This window comes from Acomys russatus, chromosome 11 (assembly GCF_903995435.1).
Source record: "Acomys russatus chromosome 11, mAcoRus1.1, whole genome shotgun sequence".
Classification (NCBI taxonomy): domain Eukaryota; kingdom Metazoa; phylum Chordata; class Mammalia; order Rodentia; family Muridae; genus Acomys; species Acomys russatus.
In genome coordinates this window covers 37,377,007-37,402,949 of record NC_067147.1, presented here as the reverse complement: position 1 = coordinate 37,402,949, position 25,943 = coordinate 37,377,007, and the positions used below count along the sequence as shown (strand labels likewise).

At 44.2% G+C, this 25,943-nt stretch overlaps 1 protein-coding gene across 2 annotated transcripts in view; it reads left to right on the top strand.

The window, feature by feature from the left end:
* The first annotated feature begins 5,056 nt into the window (after positions 1 to 5,056).
* The window catches only part of Mcu (mitochondrial calcium uniporter), a 170,070-nt gene continuing 149,183 nt past the window's right edge, over positions 5,057 to 25,943 (top strand). The window contains exons 1-3 of one of the 2 annotated variants that reach the window (XM_051153091.1): positions 5,083 to 5,225; positions 21,054 to 21,164; positions 21,780 to 21,828. In XM_051153091.1, the coding sequence (XP_051009048.1) occupies positions 21,802 to 21,828 (27 nt within the window). In that variant the 5' untranslated portion in view covers positions 5,083 to 5,225; positions 21,054 to 21,164; positions 21,780 to 21,801. Of the gene's footprint in view, positions 5,226 to 21,053; positions 21,165 to 21,779; positions 21,829 to 25,943 lie in introns of both variants that reach the window. The other variant, XM_051153090.1, reaches the window with a different exon arrangement.

The following is a 25,943-nucleotide window of genomic DNA, read 5'->3' as shown; positions in this document are numbered from 1 at the left end:
TGAGTTGAGTCACAGCCGGAAGGTGACGTCAGCATCCATTTCTACTAGAGAAACAGCTTAAAGTTTCATGCTCCAAGAAATATGCCCAGATTAGATTTAGCTTTAAAAAATTTAACCTGTTTTTAAGGATTGGAATAAAAACAATTGTGCAAGCATGGATATTGTAGTGACTATGTTCTTAAATTATAAAATTAATATGCAGGTGGGAACAATTTAAATTACTCAAAAGAGCAGGTGTCTCTTAAAACGTCCCTGATGCAATGTGCTTTCATGTTTTGTTTTGTTTTTTTCTTTCGAAATAGGGTTTCTCTATGTAGCCTTGGCTGTCCTGGACTCGTTTTGTAGACCAGAGTGGCCTCGAACTCACAGTGATTCGCCTGCCTCTGCCTCCTGAGTGCTGGGATTAAAGGCTCATGTTTTTTTCCTTTAGACTTACCATCTAAATTATATAATATATACTATAAAATGTAATATTTTATTATATATAATATTTTTTTTTCTTCAAGACAGGGACTCTCTGTGTAGCCTTGGTTGTCCAGGATCTTCCTTTATAGACCAGGCTGCTCTTGAACTCACAGAGATGCACCTGCCTCTGCCTTTCAAAGTGCTGGGATTAAAGACATGCACCACCACTGCCTGGTTGTGTGTGTGTATGTATGTATATATGTACACATACATATATATATAATTTATTTATTCACTTTACATCCTGATTGTAGCCCCCTCCATCCTCTCCGCCCAGTCACACCTTCCCTCTCTCTTCCCTCATCTTCCCTTCCCTATTCCTCGGAAAAGGAGAGCCTCCCCTTTCCCCCCAACCCCAGCTCATCAAGTTGTATCAGGCCTGAGCGAGTCTTCTTCCCCTGTGGCCTAGCAACAGAGTCCATGTCAGAGACAGCCCCTGTTCCCCTTGCTAGGGGACCCACATGAAACCTGAGCTGAGCTGCCCATCAGCTACATCTGTGTAGGAGGCCTAGGTCCAGGCCATGCATGGTCCTTGGTTGGTGCTTCAGTCTCCGCAAGCCCCTCTGGGCTCTGGTTAGTTGGCTCTGTTGGTCTTCTTGTGGAGCTCTTGTCCCCTCCATGTCCTTCTATCCTTCCTCTCACTTTTCCACAACATTGCTTCCCCCAATGTTTGGCTGTGAGTCTCAGCATCTGTTTTGATCTGCTACTGGGTGTAGCCTCTCAGAGGACAGCTATGCTAGGCTCCTGTCTGTGAGCATAGCTGAATATTATGAATAGTGTCAGAGGTTGGCTGTCTCCCATGGGGTGGGTCTCTGGGTGGGCTAGGCATTGGTTGGACATTCCCTCAATCTCTACTGTATTTTTATTTTTGTACATCTTGTAGGCAGGGTTAATTTTGAGCTGAAGTTTTTGTGGGTGTGTCGATGGTCCCTTCTTTCCACTAGGAGCCCATCCTAGTCAGAGAGTGTTTTCTTCAGTCTCCATGACTCCTGCTATTAGGAATCTCAGGTACAGTCATCCCCATATTTTCCCCAAAGCCTACCCTGTCTTAGATCTCCAGCTTGTCACAGAGATGCCCCTATGCACAGTTTCTGTTCTCTCTGTAGATCCTCTGTCCTCCTGGCCCCACTCTCCCTAGGTCTGATCTCCACCCTTATTTCTCTCATAGCCAGTAGAGAGAAATGAGGGCTATATATATGTATTTAAAGACAGGGTCTTACTATTTTATCTTGGCCATCTTGGATGGCCATCTTGGCTCAAAGTGGAACCAGGCTGGCCTTGAACTCACAGAGATCCTCCTGCCTGTCTTGCAAGTGCTGGGATTAAAGGCATGTGCCACCATGATCAGCTCTATATGTGCACTTTACAAGCACTGAGATTACAGATATATGCCACTATGCCCAGCTCACTTTTAACAAAGAATAAATACATCATTTTTTTGGTCTTTTGATTAAGATAAAGTGTGAAAGTATAAGTAGGACAATTTTTTCATTGTTGTTTATTTTTATATTTGAAATAGGAGACATAGGATTTTAAGAACATACCAACACACATTATTATTATTATTATTATTATTATTATTATTATTATTATTATCATTATTATTATTTTGAGATAAGTTTTCACTATGTAGCCCAGTTTGGTCCTGAACTTGTGGTCCTTCTGCCTCAGTTTCCCAAGTCCTGGGATATAGGCATGTACTACTTACTATGCCTGACTCATGGATGGTTACTTTTGTTAAGTGGTTGAATAATATCCTGTTGAGAAACTAATGTCTAATTGACTTGACTGACTCTTTATTGGAAGACATTGAGGTTTTCTTTATCTTCTTACAAACTATGTGTGACCTTCTATATAGCTATTGAGAGGGTCAGGCATTGCTGAAAGGCCAGAAGCTGGAGTCACATAGCCCCCGGCCCATGGCACCATGGCAGAAGTCACGTAGCCCCCATAGGCACTGGCCAGCACTAGTCATTCCCAGTTGGAATCATATAACAGGATGTTTCCAGCCCCTCAGATCTCAAGAAAGTTCTGAGCCAATCAGCCTGTAAGTGAGTGCCTCTGGACTGTAACTCTGGTGACTGGCCATTCGGCCCCAGCCTATCAGCTTATGCCTCCTGTGATTGCTCCTTAGCCCACCCAATCAAATTAGAAGATAGTACATTCTCTTAAAAGTCCCCTAGTTCCCTATAAAAAGGCCTGTGCGCCTTTGGCTGGGGTCACCGGCATTTTGTATGGATAGTTGACCCCTGCTTATAGGCTGTTTCTGCAGAATTGATGCTCTTTTTTTTTTTTTTTTTTTTTTGGTTTTGCTTTTGGTTTTTCAAGATAGGGTTTCTCTGTGTGGCCTTGGATGTTCTGGACTCACTTTGAAGACTAGGCTGGCCTTGAACTCACAGTGATCCACCTGCCTCTGTCTCCTGAGTGCTGGGATTAAAGGTGTGTACCACCATGCCTGCTTCGCTCTTTGTTTTTACATACTATTTTGAGTCTGGGGTCTTCCTTCAGCTATTTTTGGGCCCTCTAGAACAGAAGTTCAGAGCAGCGGTTCTCAAGCTGTGGGTTGTCACTTCTTTGGCAAATCTCTATACCCAAAAATACTTACATTATGATTCATAATAGCAAAATTACAGTTATGAAGTAGCAACGACAATAATTTTATGGTTGAGGGTCACCACGACATGAGGAACTGCTATTAAAGGGTCACAGAGTTAGGGAGGTGGAGAACCACAGTTCTAGAGTGATTAGTGCGTTTCCTGGTATGTGAATGACTGTGAGTCTCTCTTAGGTGTGAGGATTCCTTTCATATGAGCTGCTACTGCACTTTCTTTCTTAGTAAACTTGACCAACTGACTCATGTCATCCTCATGTCATCCTTTGCAGCTGTGGGAAGGTTTTATTGTGCTTTTTATCGTGGGAGAAGATAACTGACAATTGTTTAGAGCAATTGCTAGATCTACATTATAAGGAGCTGGCTTAGTTGGTAGATCCTTTAACTATGTAGCCTAACTTAGGTGCATCAGTGATTTAGTTCTCATAGATATGAGATGATGCGTTTTGGGATAGAGGTTTGAAACTCTTAGCAGTGTCTGTGTACATTTTAAAAAAAGACACACACACACACACAAAAGCAAAAAAGCAGGCATGTTCATACATGCCTTTAATCCCAGCGCTCGGGAGGCAGAGGCAGGCAAACTGTTGTGAGTTTGAGGCCAGCCTGGTCTACAAAGCGAATCTAGGACAGCCAAGGCTACACAGAGAAACCCTGTCTCAAAAAACCAAAAACAAAAAAACAAAAAACAAAACAAAAAAAGTGACTTTTTTCCAAACTTGTTTTCTTTTGTTTTTGTCTTTTTCCCAAACATAGCTATGTAGCCCAGGATGTCATAGTGTCTTGCTGCCTCAGCTTCCCTAGTTGTGTGTTGCCTGGCTTAATCTGGTTCCTTCTTTTAATGGCCTTGGACTAAATCCCAGTATTACAGGATACACATTTAACTTCCATACTTGGAAAAACAGAGGAAAGGCAATTCCAGTAAAAATTCCCAAAGTGGAAAGGTTGAAAAACATTGTCCTTTGGAAATTCGTGTTTTCAAGTGAGTGAGGTCAGTCCAAACCGGGCATGATGGTGCATGCCTGTAATCTTATCACTCAGGAGGCTGAGGCAGGATGATTGTAAGTTCAAAGCCAGCCTGAATATGTAGTGAGACTTTGTCAAAAATCAGAACAAACAACAATAACAACAACGAGTTATTTTATGATGTAATGGTACATGCCTACAACCCCCAGCACTGGAAATGGTGAGGTCAGAGGTGAGTTCGAGGCCACCCTGGGCTACAAAGCAGGCCAGCCTGGGCAAGATAACGAGACCTCCACCCCCCCCCCCTACACCCCTAAAGTCATTCTGAACTGTGTTCTATTTGCTGTTTTAGCAAAATGATTAAGCTTGGTTCATCTTTACATGGTTTCATTATAGTGCCATCTTCTGCTTTTGTAGTTTATTTAATAAAGGAGAATTGTCACTCTAAAGGTGCTGTGAAAAAGAACCGGGTGTTTCAAGTGTGTAGCGCGCTCTGTTCATCCTGGGATTTTGATGCTACAATCATTCTACTTTGTATCACGTTACACAGCACTGCCACTGGGTTACGTTATGATTCAGGGTTAGTTTTGGCATATCCAAGTGCTATCCGTTATGGATGCTAACTTTAGGCAAGTGGTCCAGAGTTGTAGCCAGCCTTCTTTAATATGACCAATTGGATGCTCAACTCCGAACAAGCCTTGTAACGATATGTATGATATGTATTTGCCTAGTTCTCTTATGTCAATATGCTGGGTAAAGATTAGCCAAATCGAATGTGCCATTCATCCCTTACTGCTCCATTCCAAGAGGCTCGAGTAAAGATCGGTTCCCTAGAATTTGCCCCTAAGGTAACTCTGAAAGTGACAGACAGCCCGAAGCCGGGGTTCTCCCGCCTTTTGATTGGGTTTCCCAGGAAGCCCCGCCTCAGTGACTTAACTCAGGGCTGCAGTTGGCTTGGTGCGGCTGAGTGGCGGGTCTTGGCCACGCCCAGGCCGTCCGCTGCGCTGCCTGAGCCAGCGCCGTTTCCAGTTGAGAGATGGCGGCCGCCGCAGGTAGATCGCTCCTGCTGCTGCTCTGCTCCCGGGGAGGCGGTGGGGGAGCCGGCGGCTGCGGAGCGCTGACTGCCGGCTGCTTTCCAGGGCTGGGTGTCAGCCGCCACCGGCAGCACCAGCAGCACCGGACGGTGAGCGAGCGCGGCTCCGGGGAGGGCGGGGCGGCGTGGGGAGCCGCGGGCAGGCCGGGGCGCCCGGTGACTTCCCTCAACTCGCGGCCGCCCCGGGGTGGCGGGCCACTGAGCCGCCGTGTCCTTCAGCGCCTGCGGCGGCGGCTGGGAAGGCTGGGCGAGCTGGCGGGCGGGAGGCAAGAGAGGAGGAGGAGAAGGAGCAGGAGGAGGAGGGGCGACAGCAGGGATGTTCCCGCAGGACTGGGGACGCCAGGGCGGGGAAGACACGGGACTTGAACCTCTCCCTGACCCGCCTCCGGGCTCGGTCCCTCCCTCCGTCGTTCCTGACAGCTTTCCTCCCATGCTCCCGAACTGAGCCCGGTGCAAGTTGTCCCCTTCTCTCCTCCTCGGGCGGCTTGGGGCGTCCAGAGTTGCCGCGGTTGCCGGTGTGTCAGGAGAGTGGCAGTGCCATGCTGCTTGGAACTGTCTCCCGGAGAGCACCCCAGGACCCCAGGAGGTTGCTGCCTCGTCCTCTCATGGCCCCCTAGCAACGCGCAGGAAGGAATATCAAACTTTATCCCTCTCTGATCAGGTCCCTGCATGTGTGTGTTCTGGGAACCGGCTCCCTCGAGCTGGATGCTGCATTGCTTCAGGAGGCAAGCACCATCCCCTCGGGTCCTTAAAGGTCCCAGTGGTCCCTTCTGAGGGTTGGCTTTCACGCTACATGGGTGCCCAAAGGAAGGGCAGCAGGCACAAGAGAGGCAGCATGGCAAGTTGATCGCAGAGGCAGAGATTTGGTGGTTCTGTTAACCAGTTCTTGCCGGGGGTTTCATTTCCTGGCAAAGAAAAGGAATTCTGTCTCAATAGCCTGGGTAGGTGTGTGTGTGTGTAGTGCTGGGGGTTACGAGAGCTTGGTATGGAGTTCTTGACCTAGCAGGTCAGCAGGTTCCCTTGCTTTGGACTTTCGAGGCCCATATGTGCTGGTCTCTGGCCAACTCTGGGAGAACAAGTGTAGGTTTAGTTTCATAAGGTGAGCTTGTATAGTGTGGGGATGGGAGGCTCACTACAGCCAGCCCAGAAGAGGGAGGTGGTGCCTTCAGCCCATGTGTTATGACCTGTCTTGCTCTGATTCCCTATTTCCTAAAAGGAAAGGACTGGAGGTTTGCAGAGAGGGTAGCCCCAGACCTGTGTGCTTTGTGGGAAAGCTCTATGAAAAGAACCGAGGCTCTGCAAATGCGAGATAGTATTGCTATTATTAGCCATAGTTACGGACCTGATCTTGCTTCTTGTGAGAAAATCGTACTTTTTCATATTTGGCATACTGACATTGCTTTGCTGAAGCTTTTGGGTGGGAGCCGACTTTTTCTATAGTTCAGTTCTGATTTGCTTGTTTCAAAGCCTCCATCCAGTTGTGTTCTCTGGAAAGACATAAAGGCCACCCCCACAAAAATCTGATGACATGCTTTTCCCTCTGAACCATTGGGAGACTTACCCAGTTATCCTTGTTTTTTGAAGGAGGCATCTTCTGCTTTGGCAGTTTTTTTTTTTTTTTTTTTAATACTGTTTGGGTGTGGTATTCAAGGGCTGTTTAAAAATTTGTGCCTTGTGTATTTTCTACCACGCAAATGCCCCCCTCTGCGAGTGTCCTCCTTGTAGGGTTAGTTCAGACAGTGTTCTCCTATGCTGCTCCGGGGTGGGTAAAAGTGATGTGCTGATTTCCAACTGAGAGCACAATTAAAAACGAAGTGTTATTTTTGAAGGGCAGAAGTGTTGTCATGGGAATGGTGACTTGTAAATGAACTTAAGAGTCTAAGATCTGAAAAGAGGCGAGCCTGATTATTTAAATATGTAGGGACAGATTTTGAATGTTTGTCCAGTCGCTCTACAGCCATTGTGTATGTAACCCCATCTGATTTTCTATGGTTCCTCACATGATGTCCCATTTGAAAGCTGCCTCTTAGGGATTTAACTCTTGATTATAATTCAAGCCTGAAGTTAAGCACCAGAAAGGAGAGTTGGCCAGGATTACACAGCTGATGAGACCCTCCCTTCCTGCCCACATGTTATGACTCCCTTTTTTGTGTTCTTTTATTGTATAATAAACTACAGTTGCCTTTCTTTACATCTCTCCCTTCTCTTATAAAATTAGCTAATCGTCTGCCAGGAAATTCTTTGTATTTCAAAGCCTACAGAAGTAGGAATCCAAAAGTGGATATGATTTGGAGACCCATGTAGTAGGTGACTATGGGACAAACAACTTGCCACAAATAATAGCTGTTCTTATGATGCTCCTACCTGGGGGGGACACTGGGGCTGAGTGGAGACATCCTGTGTATGCAGCAGATGGCAGTCTGCATCGAACCGGATCACATGCCCAACTTGTGCCACTTTTCTTCAGCAGTAGTAGGTACAGCAAATTGGAGCCAAGGGTCATAGGAATAGTTTCCTCTTCATTTGGCTTGGGTCACCTTTTTTGTTTGTTTGTTTGTTTGAGACCTGGTCTCACTATGCAGCTGAAGCCAAGAGGCCTCTCCTCTTCCTGCTTTTTTGTCTCCCTGGTGTTGGGATAATAGGCATGTGCCACCATGCTTGGCCAAGTCAAGAGTCATTGTTTTAAACAGTGTGTAAGTCTAAAACAAATACAGCTGGAATAAAATGGTAAATTTGATTGCACAGTTATAAACATAACTGTTTCTAATGCCCTCATTAAAACATACTTCACCCTTCTCTCCAACACAGTGTTTGAAATCAAGTCTTACTTTGTTGTCCAAGCAGGTCTCTAATTACTGGTCTCAAGGGATCCTCCTTAGATGGGTGTGGTGGCGCAAGCCTTTAATCCCAACATCTCCGGAGGCAGAGGCAGGTGAATCTCTGTGAGTTTGAGGCCAGCCTGGTCTACCTAGTGAGTCCAGGCTAGCCAAGGCAACAGAGAGAAACCTTGTCTCCAAAAACCAAAAACCAAAACAACAACAACAACAAAAATCCTTCTGCCTCAGTTTCCCACCTAGCTGAAACTAAAAATGTGTACCCATGCAATCTGACTTTAGGACATCTTTCAATGGAATAAACAGGAGTAAAGGTACATGGCATTTTTAGTGTTTTTTGCACCATGCAGTCTGAGTTTTCTTCCTTGTGTAAAGAGCTTGCTGTTATTCAACTGGCAAGCACCTGCAGCGAATATAAACTGTTTGTTGCATACCTTCCTGTGTGATTAGTGAAGGCGGCTACTATTTCTAAAGACGCTCTTTCCAGGGGAACTGCCTTTCCCTGTGGGCTGTGCAATTCCTTTGCTAAATGAAACAGCTTCGTCTCTGATTATGACATCCTGAGTGTTGGCAGTTCCTGGTGGCCAGCCTCTGTGCTGAGTTACAAAAGCATACGCTGGCGTTACACTGTTACACTTTGCAGCACCCCTTCTCCACCCATTACCCGTTCTTGGCAGCAATCCTATTGCAGCGTACCTGAGGCTACTTTGCCTGAAGCACAGTCTCCCCTCCCCTACTTCCTGGGGGTGGGGGGAGAGTTTGTAGCCAAGGATGGCTTCCAGCTACCTATACAGTTAGTCCATGCTGGTCTTCAACTTGCAGTGATTCCCCTGCAATGGGTTCATAGACCTGTATGAGAATTCTAGGCTCAAACCCTAATTCTATGGAGTTTCTCCTGGCCCGAGTCTGTTTTTTCTTTGCTGCATCCAGTGCTGTCCTCCGATGTCCCAAATGTACCTACTGCTAAGCAGGCTTTGTGGCTGAATTTCAGCCATAACCTCCCTTAGTCATTCCTCTATGTCTAAGGTCCGTTTCAGGCCAGAGACTGATGTACAATTCCTATCTCTGTAACACCCTCACTTCATAAATCTAGGGAAACAGCGTAGCGATTTGTGAGGTTCTATTTGTGGCAAATAATAGATTAGGGATTGAGATTCCTTTAAATGGGTATTGGCTCAAGAAGGCTTGATTTATATCTTAACTTTGGTGATTCTTGCCTCTTGTTTTTTCCCCATTTTCTCTTCTAAATCATGATAGGATTTATTATTTTCAGGATGCAGATGGACAAGTATTCCAAATATTTCATTCTCCCACTCCCTATCTTACTGGGGAGATAAAGCTAAGATGTGTATCTTTCCACCCCTCCCCTCTTGACATTTTTAGCCTGTTGCCAAGGAAGCCAAATCTGAAAAACCACTTTAAGCATGGTGATGCGAGTGATGCCTTTGGTTGTATGTTGCATTTCTTGGTGATGGATTGGTGCGAACAGTTGGTACTCGGGTTAGCTCTGTAGCGATCAGTAGCATTCTGTTCATAACCAGCTGAAGTGTGATGACCACCCAGGTGGTTAGGAATATATGCTTTAGTCAGACTCCAGATGTGTTGCTCTCAGTCTACTAAAGTACTTAACTGTCCTGGATAAATTGGTTTAGAACACACTTGTTTTATTTTTAAGAAGGCAAGACACCCTTTTATTCATCTTAAATATCTTATTTGCTTTGAATTCCATAAAATATTTTATTGAATAAACTTGGATTTATTCATCAAATTCTAACTATTCAATCCTTTTAAGGCTCCAAGGACTTTATTTTATGCTCGCTGGAATTCTTTACAGAAGAAAAAAATCTAAATAGAAATTGCATTGCTAAGAACGATGTAGTCAAAGACAAGAAATTGACAGCCAAACTTTTTTATTTTTTAATTTTGGGGCCACGCCTGCCTGAGATTAGGTCTTTTGCAGTATGATGCCATTATGTGAATAAGCACTGGGATTAAGGTCAAGATTATATTTTAATATTTCAGCATATCTGCTTAGCTTTTGAACCTTTCTCCTTAATTGGACTGATTGATGCTAAACCAGGGCTCACAGATATGTTAAAATGACTAGAATACATTATTGGGAAAATTATAACTATTTTTCACAAACAATTCTAGAATAGAAGTTAGAGCAGTGGTTCTCAACCTGTGGATCGTGACCCAGGTGGGGAGGGGAGTGTGTGTTTCAAACAACCTTTTCAGAGGAGTCATCTGAGGCCACCAGAAAACAGGTATTTACCTTATATTCGTAACAGTAGCAAAATTACAATTATGAAGTATCGAAGAAATAATTTTATGGTTGGTGATCACCACAGCACGAGGAACCATGTTAAAAGGTCACAACATTAGGAAGGTTGAGAACCACTGCCCTAGAGGAAGCAGGGGTATGAGAGCGCTGAAATAGGTGTTTTCATGGTATCCGTGAATGCAGAGGTGTTCCTCATTCTCCAGTCTGGCTCTTTTCCTACGAAACTACACGGCTGCATAGTTTGCTTTAAAGTGCTAGCACTGGTTTTAAAAGGTCAGTTGGAAAATAGTTAATTGGGGTACAATTCTTAGAATAAGAACGGAAGATGACTCTGTCTTGAGCATATACTCTCTGGTCCAGATCAAGCTGGACCACAAACGCTTCGAAAACACCTGCCAGGGCTGGAGAGATGCTCGAGAGCTAAGGGCGCTTACGGCTCTGCCAGAGGACCAGAGTTCGGCTCCCAGCAGCCATGTCAGGCGGCTCCCAGTCTCCTGTAACTCCAGCCCCAGGGCACTCCACCGCCACCTCCGGGCTTCTCTGTGGGCATCTGCACTCACACACATGTACCGATACACACACATTCATAGTTACACCCCATAAAAGTCAGTCTTTAAAAAAATCTGTCCTCTATAGGTTGAAAGCAAAGGGGAGAAACAAACTGTTTATTTCTGTGGACTGTTAAATGCTTGCAGTGAGACAGCTGTGTAAAAATGAAGGTTGACATCAAGCAAATTAATTTTAATAAGTTTAGTGAGCTATTGGCCCATAAACTGTATACAGGCTTGAATCTTTTATGCTCATAAAAATATAACTTGGTAAATTATATCACCAACTGGATCTAACAGCATGCTAAAGAGAGCCTTTTTCTTTCTTTCTTTCTTTCTTTCTTTTTTTTCTTTCTTTTTGGTTTTTTGAGACAGGATCTCTCTGTGTAGCTTTGGCTGTCCTGGAACTAGCTCTGTAGACCAGGCTGGCCTCGAACTCATAGCAACCTACCTTTCTCTGCCTCTTGAGTGCTGGGATTAAAGGTGTGTGCCACCACAGCCTGGCTAAGCATTTTTTTAATGCAGTTCTGAAGTAACTGGGTAACAAGACTTCATATTTTGACAGCTCTTAAACATAATGATTTTTTTTCCCTAAGGGTTGTTTTCTGTGACGTTCAGTTTATTAATTCGTAAAGACGTGGTGCTTACCCTCCTTGAATCATTACTAAAGCGCTAAGTTTTTGCATGTTTTCTGCTGATGTCCATTTGGTTGTTTGCCGAATACTTGTAACAATCTCCAGAAAGTTGCAGAGGCAGACAGCCTTTGTCCTGGCGGTCTTAATAGGTCCCAAAATTCTTAAGTTAGCTTGCCTCCCAAGGCAGGTCTGTGTCAGGCTCCTTGTCTATTATGAGTGATGCTACAGGGCATTTCAAGATATTAATGTCTGCTTTAAACTTTGATGCAGAGAAAACTAAAGTGACTGATAAATTGTCCAAAAAACAAAACAAAACAAAACAAAACAAAACAAAACCCCAAAATAAAAAAACCAGCAGAGCAAATGAGTTAGCGTATAGTGCCCAACCTCTGCAGTGTAGAAAGATCTCCGAGAGCCCTTTAATTCTCACCATTAACCGCGTGAGAATCACTATTACCCAGTTTTGTAGATGTGGGCATTGAGGAGGGTTTATTTGTCATTAAGTACCAGAGACTATTTTGGTGCTAGGAATGGACGGCAGAAAGGCTTTGGCTTTGAGCTGAAGCTGATTCTGCCTTTCTCTTGTCTCCCCTGCTCCCCTTTGCCTCGCCCTTTCTAAGCGGCTGCTGCAGTTTTCCTTCTGAGAGACCTCAAGGTCCTTCCTAACCCGACCTTAAATCTTTCCCCACATTTCCTTTAGGCGCTAGCAGACTGACTGGGGCCTGAGTCAGGTTTGCCTCCTAGGGATCTTGCTAATTTGATCTGGAATGCTAAATAGTCCTACCAAAGGTGATAATTGTTGAGTATTGCTTCTATACTGGATACTCCCGGAACGCTTCTAGTGCACTCTGTGACAAAATGGTCCACATACAAAGGTTCAGAATCAATTGGAAATTATGTCTGGAATTTCCTTGAGCCAGTGTGCTATGGAATACAGCCACCTTTGGTGGGTCAAACAAGAGTGTACAATCTAGCCTGGGGGCATTGTGCAAGCAGTGTGATTCCTTATGCTGCTGATGGTTTTTAAACTTCATCTGTCTTCCTTCCTTCCTTCCTTCCTTCCTTCCTTCCTTCCTTCCTTCCTTCCTTCCTTTTTTTCCCCCCCTGAGACAAGGGTTTCTCTATGTAGCCCTGGCTGTTCTGGAACTCACCAGGCTGGCTTAAACTCATAGAGATCCGCCTGCCTCTGCCTCCCGAGTGCTGAGATAACAGGTGTGGGGCACAATGCCAGCCACATGGGACTCCAGTGCTTATGGAGGTTGAGTGGGAGTGCTGAGAACTACCTGCTGGCACTGGGAAGGTTTCACTGAGGTGGCCTCACAGGAGCTAAAACAGGAAGCAATATTTGCAGTCGGGACTGGAAAAGTGTACTTGGTGCTTCAAGGGGCATGGAGATGTGACATAACAGTATATGGGAGTTTGTTACAGCCACAGTACAGACAAGATCAGTTAAGGAGAGCGGTAGTGGTGATACCAATAATATTTATCAGTTTCACCAAGCACTTTGTATTAAATCTCCTTTAATTCTTAAGTTACTTGGGTACTGCTACTTTTCTCATTTCAGAAAAGGGAAACTGAGTTACCTCTGACTGATGAAGTGGTTTGTCCAGCCATAGGTGACAACTCTTGTCTAGGACACACACTAGAAAAGCGCACCTGGCAGCCGGGTGGCGGTGGCACACGCCTTTAATCCCAGCACTTGGGAGGCAGAGGCAGCCTGGTCTACCGAGTGAGTTCCAGGACAGCCAGAGCTGTTACACAGAGAAACCCTGTCTTGAAAACACACACACACACACACACACACACACACACACACACACACTCACACACACGAAAAACACACCTGGCACCCCCAAGAGCCTGGCCCCAACCTCTGTGATGACAGTGAAGTGACTTGCCAAGGAGTTGAAAGTCTACTCTGAGCAGCAGTGGCCATTTGTGGACTCAGGCCATCACGGACCCTGTGCTATAGAATGACCGCTGTGTGTATTTGTGTATGCCTAGGTACAGGTCAAACTAAAGGAATATTTTATAGAACAGTGATTTTGCTTTGAATGAGGTCCACGTTGTTTCTTTTCTGCTTAAGAGATACTACTAGGGACTCTTTTGAGTTGTTTTTGCAAGGGAAGAGGCCACGGTTTGAAACAAACAAACAAACAAACAAAAAGAAGAAACCATTTTTTGTCAATACACGGATTGCTGGAGATACAAAGTAGGAGACTCACTTGATCAAGTGTATGCTTTTATGTGGGTCATGCTGGCATTGGTGTAAAGGACAGGTAAAGAGGATGGGACTAGGGTCTGGAGAGATGGCTCAACAGTTAGGAGCACTGACTGCGCTTCCAGAGGACCTGAGTTCAAGTCTCAGCACACACATGGCAGCTCACAACTGTCTATAACTCTAAGATCTGATGCTCTCAAACACACAAACATGCAGACAAAACATCAATGCACATAAAAAACAAAAAACAAACAAACAAAAAAACCCCATGGGACCAGAGAGGTAGAGGGCGTTAAAGGGCCAGCCAATTTAGTGGGTCAGGAAAAGATGGCTGAAGCAGGACGTTAGCTAGAGAGAGGACAGGCAGGGTAGGGAGAGAGGAAAGCGCTTCCGTAAGTAGAATTGATGGGCTACGTTTGCCAGCACCAGGTTGAGGGCAGTTTCATTCAAGGTCCAACTTTATTCCTCAGGCACAAAGATTATTATATTCTTATTAAATATCCCGCTTGTGTTCTTCTTTGTGCTTCCAATTTTGAATTAAAATGTGCTTTGTGCTTTTATTAAGTTATTTTAAATTTACATTTATATATCGAATCAGATGCCCACCTTCTCACAGAGCTGCCTTCCCTCCCTTGCCCACAGCGTTTGGAGATTTTCTCAGCAGCATGAGAAGGCATACACAGCATGAAGAGCACTCGGCAAATCCTTGCACAGTGATTGCGTTCTGTGTGTGGTACTCTCCCCAAAGCTTTGCGCAGTAGCCCTTTGTATTATGTCGTTAGAGGAGGACTTTTGAGTAATTTTCTTGGGCTTCGTTCTTTTTAGCTTTCCGGTTTTGACTGTATGTGTTGATAGAGAGCTCTTTAATAGCCTTAAGCTTTGAGTCCCTTAAAGAACAGACAATTGAGCATTGCAGGATAATGGTCTTGTCCTTTTTTTTTTTTTTTCTTTTTGAATTGGCAAATAAAAACCATACTTATATCTGCTTATGAGTAACTGTTATGGGATGTTTTGGTTTGCGTACGCATTGTGTGATATTCAAATAAGGAAACATACTCGTCACCCTCAACATTTATTTTCACATTGTGAGAAGATTCAAATTCAGCACATGGTTGTCTGGTGCAGGAGAAGGCCATTTCCCCTTCAGTGGGCATGCCTAAGCATGGAGTTTTCAGTAAAATTGTCCCATCTTCCTTTCTACATTAGAAACATAAATACAGCGATTCTTGGTTCTTCAACTGCTCTCGTTGCTTAAGGGGTGCAAGGCTAAAACGAAAACAAATACTCTGGAGCTGTTCACTTAAAAAGCAGAGGTTCTCTGGCCTTCTAGGTATTGTAATATGATGTGGCATCCATTTCTTTGCTAACTGAGTGGGTCTTCAGAGACTTTCGGACAGTACTTGTGATGCTGTGGGTGGGCTTGAAATCTTCAGAGAAGGATAGCCAAAGCATCAGAGTTCTATCCATTTTCTTAGATAATTGAATGAAGAGGTGATGAATGTGTGTCTGTCTGCGTTTTCCACTAGACTTAAAGTAATGAAAGGTTCCACGTGATGATGTGATATTCAGTGATGTGAATTCTCTTCTTTTTTCCACGAGCATAAGTTTGTTGATCTTGGCCACAACATTTACTCTCTTTGGTCTTAACTTTTTTTTTTTTTTTTTTTTTTTTTTTTGACAGTTAAGTAAGAATGCTCAGACTGGTAAAACTTAAGTGCTTCTTTGTTTATTGTTTGTGAGTGTTTGTCTGTGCGTGTATCTGTGTGTGTGTGTGAGATGGGCATGCATGCTGGGATTAAGGTGCCACTGTGTCTGGTTGCTTATTTTAAAAAGATGTTATTATTTTTATATATGTGTATGTCTGTGGGAGTGTATGCCACATGTGTGTGGGTGCCCATGGAGGCCAGCAGAGGGCGTCAGAGCTCCTGGAGTTGGAGTTACAGGTGGATGTGAGCCTTCTGATGTGGGTGCTAGGAGCTCAACTCAGGTCCTCTGCATGGTCACTGCATGCAGTACTCACTCCTGACTGCTGAGCCACCTCTCTAGCCCCATAGTTTATTTTTATAACTCTTACAAGTAGCTTTTTTTTCACTGTGTGGCTTCATTTAAGTAGAACATCCATGTTTCATTTTTGCAATGAAGGCAGGAGCTTGGAGTAAGACAAATAGCCCTGTAGTTCCTCATCAAGGCAGTTTCTATAATTTCATCGAATACCTTGTATCTACCTTATATTTACCCCCCCCAAAAGAGTCATTTATGGCTGTAGTTTTATTTTTCTCTTTTGTGGTTGCCATTGACTCCCTCCTCCTTCTCCCCTCTACTTTTTAATCCAAACTGTTGTGAGTATGGCAGAAGAGGTGCAGATGTATTGGGGAGCCAAGAGTTGGAGAGTTGGGAGAAGGTCCAAGCCATCAAAGTGGCAGTGAAGTGATGGGATTGTATTAGTAAATCAGTTCTTAATTGTGTCATGCTAGCCTGAGACAAATGTTTCCATTTTCCGTTGTAGTTACATTAGTGGAAAGTGTAGCAGGAGGAACTTGGTAAGTGGCTAGTTGTTCATGCTACTCACGGGTTATAGTTATAGTGTTGGTGGGCCACTAGAAGCCCATAGTCTTCCAGTTCCGTGAGCAGAGCCGCGGTACAGTGTCAAGAGCCTAGCTATTCAATCATTGTTGATGGATGAGAGTCAGTGAGCTAAACAATCCCAGAGACGATTGTCTGGATCCTTCAGCTCTGGGGTAAATGTAGCTGTAGATCATCTTGTTCTCAGCCAGGACATTACAGTGACCGGTTGACTTCTGATTCGTGCAACAGCCAATAATCTTGAAGGAGTTTGTATTGTGCTGAAAAAGTCAGGGTGCTCTAAAGTCTTAAGAAGCAGTTGTGGTCTTGGAGAACTTCTAGAACTGCTAGGTTGAGAGCAAGTGGCGCTGAGGGGTAGGGTGTTTGCTTAGCATGTGGGAGACCTTGAGTTCTAGCCCCAGCACCACATAAAAAGGAGAGCAGTACAGCAGTCCATCGCTGTCTGTGTGTGTGGTGGGAGCTGGGCAGTGCCAGGCTCTGCAGAAGACAGGAGGGAACTGGGTGCCACTACATTCCAAAGTGGCAGATTTTTGCAGGAGTTTGTCTGGGAGTTAACCTTCTCGGTCTCCATTCTGCCCACACCATAGTGTCATCTTTGCACTGCTAGGACCCTGCTAGCTGCCATGAATCAGGCTGTGGCAAGTGGCCAACTGTGGTAACAACCCATTCTTCATTTTAAAACAGAATTTGGGTATCAGGATACTTTAAAGGAGTACATTTAAAGAGAAGCTGAAAATAGTGGAAACAGTACAAACCTAATGATGGTATTAACATTAACACTATCAAAGAGCTTTCTTCTTCTTCTTCTTCTTCTTCTTCTTCTTCTTCTTCTTCTTCTTCTTCTTCTTCCTCTTCTTCTTCTTCTTCCTCTTCTCCTCCTTCTCCTTCTCCTTCTCCTTCCCCTTTTCCTTCTCCTCCTTCATTTTAAAGAGAAAAATACTAGGTTATGTCAGTCTGTCTTAGATGGCCAGTTTCTTTTGCTCCTCTTTCGTTGATCTGTAAGTGCTGGTGTCAGAAGCTTCCAGATAAAGAGGTAAAGGAATTTTTTGGTCAGAAGCTATTGTTGAATTTTTAAAAATCCAAGGATATATATTCACTTACCTGATGTTTTTATTTTATCTTTAAATTCCAAAGAAAATAAATCTTAAATAAATTTTCAGTGCTGTAGCTCTGACCTAATCTTGACAAAATTTTTTTCTAAGTTTGTTTGAGGTGGTAAGGCAAAGTGTTAGTGTAACACATTACAGAATTTTGGAATATTGATTTGTTTAATGGAGGGCTGAACTCTAGTCAGGGCTTTCTTTATTTTTAATATCTATCCTGCCTTGGTCTTTGATTCAGAATGAATTATAATTCTTGGCGTGGTCAAATACCACAAAGTTGGGTGAGCTTGAAATATGTAATAGCTTTCTTTTTAATGATTGCTAAAGCTTGAAACAGCAAAGGAGAAGAATGAAAGGGAACTATAAGAAGGTTTTATTTTATTTTTTTGACTAAAATGAGTATTCTGGTAAGATTAAAAATAAAAGGGAATAGGCTGAGGCCTTGGAGCTATGGGGCAAAGGTCACAGCCAGCACCAGAAAAATCACAGGAGAAAGAAGGAAGCACTGACGGGCTAGCTCAGCAAGGGACTCACTCAGAAAGATCTTATGTCATGGGAGGGAATTTTCTAGGGGTGCCAGTCAAAAGGGGATTATATCATGCTCAGTGGATCCCCTAAGAGCCCTTCCTCAGTCCTGCTTCCTGTTCTCATTCCCAGAGTAACTTTCTCTTGGATTTGGTATTTCCCACCCAGTGCGTGGCTACATGTTGTGCATGTGTACATCTTCAAAGCCTGCGTAGTCTTGTAAACATGCTTTACATGTTTATAGAAATAACTAAATAAAGTCATATTTAAGAGGTTTTATACTCTGTGTCTTTCTCTAGTTTGTTCTCTTTGCGTAACACTTAAAACTGTGTAGCTGGGGGTTGGCACAGTGACCCAGTGGGTACCTGCCACCCATCCTGATCACCTGACCCACTTGGAGGAGGGAGAGACCCTATTCCTGCAGATTGCCCTCTGACCTCTACCTGCACCCTCCCCTGCCCGCATGAATAAATACAAATACAAAATAAAATTATATTTACTTAATACATTGTCTAGCTCATTCATTTTTCTATCATTTATTTATTCTATGTGCATGGGTATTTTGCCTGTGTTTATGTCTGTGTACCATGTGCATGCCTGGTACTTGTGGAGGCCTTGAAGAAAGCATCAGGTCTCCTGGAACAGATGGTTGTGAGCTACTGTGTGGTGCTAGGAATCAGAGCCAGGCCCTCTAGAAGGTCAGCCAGCGCTGTTAACTGCTGAGCCGTCAGTGTAGCCCCTAGTTCATTTGTTCTTACGTACTCTATGGTATTTGTGTCTCCGATCCATATAAATGATCATTTACCAGTTAACTGAGTAATCTTTTCATGGAATACTGTCATGGAATACTGTGAGGGACAGGAATCTGTTACACCATTTTAAAAGTTAGAGTAGGAATGCTGCTTTGCCTTTCAAAAATGCGAATCTCCTTTTATGGTGTGCAGTGTCCTCGTTTGTCACGTTCCTGGGAAAGCCCCCAGAGAAGGCGGAGATGAACGTGGCTTGTGCAAAGTGCAGAACAGCCTCCGCTGTAACAGCGAGCTCATGGGGGGCCGAGCTGCAGCAGGAGAGCTTGCTTTACTCCACCGAAATCTGTGCATTTTCCCAGTGCGGACGAGCTGTGGCTAGAAACCTGTTGGCATCAACTTGTGCCTCTGTGTTTGGGATAATCTGCAGTGTGTAGAAACTGCTTTACTTTGTAAAAGGATATACTGCCTTTTATGGTTAAAAAAAGACTCTGTTCTTAAATTGTGGCATGGCTTTACCCAGAGCAAGCTGAAGAAACGCGCTAAAAAGGACAAAAGGGATTTCCTTTTGAAATAGTTGATGTGAAATAAATATTTGTCTTAATAATAAGTCTTAAGTACTAGTCTGTGTAGATTCTTACTTTATAGTTCTTGTTTTTAAAAAATGTATTTATACTGTATTGTTTGATTGTGCACCACATGTGTGCCCAGTGCCCAGAGGACCAGTTCCAGGTGGTTGTGAACTACTGTGTGGGAGCTGGGATTTGAACTTTGGTTATATAGTCCTTGTCTTAAGGAACAATCTTGGGTACAGTTTTACCTTCTCTGTTTCATGTTTTTGTCTTACATTTTCAGATTCCTGGCTAACAGTTTGAGTGTTTTTTACAGAATCCACAGTGCAGGGCTTCATTCGGGTTCTCCCTCCAAATAATTTGTCTGCAGTGCATTAGCCAGAAATGCTGACACAGCACAGGAAACACTAACGCGTGGGATGTCTTCCAGGGGTGGTCACTACGGCAAGGCGAACACAGCCAAAATCAAGGAGAAGTTGTTACTTAGGCTCTCAAGATGTAGTCTGGCCAGCTATGCTATTAACACTGAGTAGCCAATTGTAATTAGACTAATTGGGACCTGGACAGTTTGAACCACCAGATTGTCTGTTAAAGAGTGAGCAGGTTTTAATGCATCTTAGAATTAAGTGTTGGGAGTGGTGGAAGTGATATAAATTCAGTATGCTTGTGAAATTCTAAATAAATAAATAAATTTTTATGGGTCTTGCAAGAATATTTGTTTGACAGACACTTACTTAGAATGAAAAAAAAATTATATTTGCCTTTTGAAGAATGTGCCAGTTCCAGAGTCTTAGGATTGACCGGGCCCCACTGCCTGAGTGTTTCTTCCATAGTCTGAGAATGGGTGCTGAATGGACTGCTCTTAAAGGGAGATGTCTGTCTGTCTGTCTGTCTGTCTTTCTGTCTGTCTGTCTGTCTGTCTGTCTGTCTGTCTGTGTGGTCTTTATTTTCAGGAATGATTAGCTGGAAGGAGGAGAATGACTGACAGACGACAGTTTTCTTTTTCCCTGCTCCTGCTTTCTTGACACATTTTGAGGAACCCAGGCCTCGCGTACGTATGGAGAGAGGAAGTCCTGATGTGCAAAGACCCCTTTGGTTCCATTCTTGGGCTTCGGTAATCTCCAGACGCTTTCAAGCAGAACCCCTACTCCAGAGAGTCTTGTGGCTAGGCCGATGGACTGCATCTGTTTTTTTTTTTTTTTTTAATTCTTTATTTGCTTATTTGTTTTATGCGCGTGGGTGTTTTGTCTGCAAGTGTGTCTTTGCCTCATGTGTGTGCCTGGTGCCCTGCAGAGGCTGGAAGAGCGTGTAAGGTCCCCTGGGGCTGGTGTTACAGACGGCTATGAGCCACCATCTGAATGCTTGAAGTGAACCCAGGTCCTCTGGAAGAGCAACCTGTGCTCTTACCCAGTGAACCCTTTCCCTGCCCTGTGTTTTTAAGTGCACCAAGATTTCTGAGTGCCGAGGGTGAGCCCAGCTGCTCTGTTTATTGTTATAATCCACTTTCATTAGGAACACTTACTTCTGCCTATCGGCCTTGTTTATTAGCGTTCTCTGTTTTACCTTTGTACTCCAAGGCAGAGAGAGTGAGAGAACCCCCCATCTTTGCAAGTGTATTTGAAAATATTAGTTTGCGAGTCGTTGCTTCAGATCCCTAGTTCTCCCATCCGTGTGAGTTTTCCGAGTGGCAGTTGATGAATTAATACTTGGTTTCTCTGAAAGGTTTCTCCTAATCCGCCTGGACTTGTTCCAGGAGTACTCTGAGGAGTTCTCTGGAGACTCTTGGCTTCCCAGGCAGCAGGAGCCATGCTAGCAGGCTCAGGGCCTTCATCTTTGACATTGACCTTACTTTTCTCTGTTCCTTTAGGTCTTTCATGACCATTCCTTCAGTGGCTGGCAAGATACCCACCTCACTCTTCATGTTCCATGCCAGTGACATCTTAGCTGCTAGAGTGTGGAGCTGGCCTGTGGGAGTCAAGTAAGTGCCTTCTTTCCTATTTGGCATGGTTTTTGCTTACTTGGCAAAGCCATGTAGAGAAACTTCTTACGATGAGTTTTCAAAAAGGCACTTGCTTGATCTCAGTGGGCCAGCTCTGCTCCAGCCTGCTACCGAACGAACACCTGCTCGCTAACATGGGGCTGAACTTCGTGAGGTGACTGCTACAGACTGGAACATTTTTGCTCGGGTAGGCCCAAAGGGAAGAAAGGGTTGATCTTGGCCCACACATTCACACTGGTGAGCATCTTGTCCCAGCCCCAAACAAAGCAGAACTGTTAGGTCAGCAAGTAATTGCTCTAGGCTATCTGCAAATTTATTGGTTTATGGATAACCAAGAGTCTGCAGATCTAAAGCAACTGGGTTGAATAAAAACACAATAGCCCTTCCAGGAAAGCCAATGACCTTGGCATTACTTCCTTAGTATTTAGAAGGAATAATCGGACTTGCGTTTCTGTGGTTATTGGTAAAGTTTTCTAAAACCTGGTGTTTTACTTTTGCAGGTCATCTTGTAAATTTTGCCTATATAAATTAACGCATCCCCTGTTGTATCTTAACAACAATGTAAGGGAGAGTGTTTTCCTGCTCTGTCTTTAGGTATTGGTGATGTGACCTGTTCATGCAGGGGAATCTTGAACATTCGCAGGTATGTGAAGATCCTGATTCATAAGCATCCCCCTGCCCCTGCAAATGAAAGTTCATCTCAGTGTAAACTTGTGATGTAGTTTTACAAAAAAATAGAAAAAAAAAATCTGTCCTACCAGGTGCTTTTCCTGCCCCACTGTGACTCCAGTAAGGAAACCGGAAAACTATAGCCTGCACTGCTGCTTATTTTTATAAATAAAGTTTTATCTAAATGCAGATCCATTCATTTTCGTATATATCTGCCCTTGTATAACAACAGAGTTGAGTAGTTACCACAGAGACTATGTGATCCCATATAGCTTAAAATATTTATTATTTGGCTCTTTAATATTTTCAACTCCAACTGTAGAGGAACCAAAATTTAAAATACATAAGGTTTCTAGAACCACAACTGGTTTCAAAGCATCTAGGGAGCAGACCAGGACATCTTAGATCTATGTCAAAGTGCTGCTGACTAGCGAGTAAAGCCTGCAGTACACAAAGTGGTGTTATTACTATATCTTTTGGGGGGAGGTGCTTTGAGACAGGGTCTCATGTAGTTCAGGCTAGTCTTGAACATTAGCTGAGGGTGACCTTGAACTTTTGATCCTCCTGCCTCTACCTCCCGAGTGCTAGAATTGCAAGTATGAGGCACCCACACCTGGTTTGTGTAGTCGCGGGGATGGAACTCAGGCCTTTGTGGATGCCAGGCAAGCACTCTTTCAAACTGAGCCATGTAGTGTGGTGTGGTTTCCAATACAAGGGTAAAGAAATGAGAAGCTGCCGTGGAAGTTCAACCTTATCCTTTCTTTCACTCACAACACCCCCTGCCCCTTCCCACCCTACCCGGGAGGCAGAAGTTGTTTATATAGTCTTCTAGAAATTAGGCTCGCTCCAGGCTCTTGGTGTTTAGAAACTGGTGTAGAGCCTGGGCCCAAGTGCCAGGGCTCTGAGCGGTAACATTGGTAGCTCGCGGTAGCGTACTGAAGAAGTTACTTTACTTCCCAGGAACAGTGGCTCTTCACTAGTTTGTTTCTAAGTTTTAGCAGCACCAGCTCTGAAGAGTGGATGCAGTTGGGTCATTTCTGTTAAGCATCCTGTGTTTAGTTGGTGTTGAAAATACAAACAGTCTTCCAGGACCGCGTGGGTCAGCTCTCCCACTTCAACATGCTTCTCCTACTGAAAGCAACCCTGAAGTTACACCTTCCACAGTCCTCCACTCTTCCCACTAAGCCACTGAAGAGTCAGCAACTCTCCTGAGTCATTAGTCTAATTTACATTTTACTACAAAAGCCTTGAAGTATTTCTTCCTTAAAAGCTCTTTAGCGTCACGTTGGGCAGTGACAATTCCACTGTTGGATTTATGCACAACAGAATTGTGTGCACCTAGTCACCAAAGCAGATGGACCAAAATGTTCATGCCAAATGTATAAGCCACACGGGAATTCCCCAAGATGCTATCAATAGTATCATGAGTCAATAAGTTGTGAAATAAACGCCCAAGAATATTAGATAATGGTTAGAATAAATAAGCTGAAGATATGTGTTTAGAAAAATTGGCATCTTACCACTATACTGATGAGTGAAGGGAACCATACACCAATATTGTACAGTTTCATTTGCATCAGTTTCAGAAGTCGGCAAACTAATCCGTGTGTCAGAACTTATGAGGTTGGTTACTCTGTGAGGGTTTTGAGAAGTGTTCCTATGACTGTATAGGAGCTTCTGGAATGCTAGTGGTGTTCTGGGTCTCCTGTAGGCACTGGTTCCACAGGCTTTCACCCTGTGAAAGACTTTCCATGTGCATAGCATTCTTCAAGGGAAAAATGTACAGAGCTTAAAAAGTAGTCACCGCTCTAAAAGCACCAGGAATCTCACTGCAGATATTTTAGGGACTATGATGGAGAGCAAGTCAAATGAACAGACCTTACAGCTTAGAATAAGCGGGGCTGGATCACAGCGCTGTGAAGGGAGCATCTGCATTGCTGGTGCTGATGCAGTCCTATTTCCTATTTGTGCTAGAAGACAAAGTGATGCTAACGGCCTTTGTTTTCCTCTCTTAACTGTTTCCAGGTTTGGGGATCCCTCAGAGGGGAAGCATCTTTTCATCTTGCTCTGTCTTGAGTAGTCAGCAAGCCACGATGCTCCTCAGCCCTTTTCCTGTGCTAAAGTCTGACGAGCCATGCTGTAGCTTGGGTCCCTTGGTGTGTTCCTGCGGTGGTCTGACCGCCCAGTTAGAAGGCCGAGGGAGTCCTGCCTCACAGTGTGTCAGCACCTCCCTCTTGTGCAGACCCTCCTCCTGCAGCCGGACTTTCACTGTACAGGCCCAACTTCAGTGTTTCCTCTGTGATGAACCCATTATATGGCTTCCACAGACTGGCCTCCCTAGAACTTCAGTGGTGGCCCTGGGTGGATTCCTTCACCTTATTTGCCATGCATGTGGCCCCGGATCCACCTCTAGCACCACAAATAGAAGTAGTTAGTGAACCCACTGAGCTGTCCTCATTTTCCCACACAGAACTTTGGCTTGCTGCTACCTATAAAACTTAATGCAAATCCCACTGAGCCTGAAGTTCATGACCTCTATAATAGAATTCCAATCTATTTTCATCTTTAGTGGTAATAGTTTTGATAAGTAGTGACTGGTTAGTAAATTTTGTAGTAATATCTTTATTACTGCACTTCTGTTCTCGAGAGGCTTTTGAAGTAGGTGCTACGTTGCCATTATGGAGGGGAATGGGCAGGAGGTGTCCAGTAGCTTGTCCAGGCGAGGCTGTGATGCCATTAGGAGCTCTCTAAATGTTCACATATTTCATAGTCATAATGCCTGTCTCCCAGTGTCCTGCCTCCTACCTTAAAAAAAGATACCCTTGTGCTGCCTAGGCTGGCTGCAAACTCCCCATTCTCTCCCGCCTCTGACTGCCTTGAATAGGGCGCTCACTCCCTCTGTGGTAACTGTCTGTACCTTTCCCTTAGCCCTTTCACTCCGCAGAGCCACTGCGCAGCTCCTTTCTTTCCTCTAACCCTCTTACCTTTCATCCTTTAAAACGTAGTTCAAGTCCCAGATGGCTAATAGCTTCTCCCTCTAATTTCTAGCTTACAGAATACTCACTATATTGATTAGTAGTCATATATTGTCACTCATGTATTAATACAAACACTAAATACTCATATATTCATGTTTACTTTTTTTTTTTTTTTTGGTTTTTTGAGACAGGCTTTCTCTGTGTAACAGCTCTGGCTGTCCTGGAACTCCCTCTGTAGACCAGGCTTGCCTGGAACTCACAGAGATCCGCCTGCCTCTGCCTCCCAAGAGCTGGGATTAAAGGTGTGCGCCACCACTGCCCAGCTTCATGTTTACATTTTACTATTATTATATGATACTCAAATATTTTGCACTTTCATTGTTTTGAGCCTTCTGTTGTTTCTATTGTTTTGGCTTTATTAAGAAAAAGGTTTGTTTTGTTTTTGAGACAAGGTTTCTCTGCATAGCTTGGCTGGCCTGGACTCGCTTTGTAGACCAGGCTGGCCTTGAACTCACAGAGATCCACCTGCCTCTGCCTCCCGTGTGCTGGGATCAAAGGTGTGTGCCACCACACCCGGCTTAAGAAAAAAGTTTTAATGTAGATTTAATCATATAGAAAGGCACTTAGAAAAAAAAAGTGTAGGTAGCACACAGCCAAGAGTGGGAGTGGGCAAGGGCTTCTCAAGAGAGTCACCAAAAGTGACTTTTGCCCCCTGTGTTGTGATCCAGCCCCAGCCTTGCACATGCCACCGAGCACTCCACCACAGAGCCTCATGCTCAGCCCTCTGTCTTACTACACGAACAGTTTAACTAGACTTTAGGTTGTGACGTCATTCGGGTAGGACATGGCTTTGTAGAGAGTTTCTTGATAGCCTCTGCAGGACCTTGTTGTATAATAGCTGTTCAGTAAATGAGTGTGGCTTGCTCAACTTAAATGCTAAGAAAACCCTCCACGGCTAAAGACAGCTGATGGGCATCTGTGTTGGTTAGTTATAATAGTCAGGGGTTGGGTTGGCAGGTGCCTTTATTAGGAAAGCATATTTCTGGATGTGTCTATGAGGCACCTGGCGTGTGGGACATCGGTTAAGAGACAAAGGCGGGCTGGAGTATGG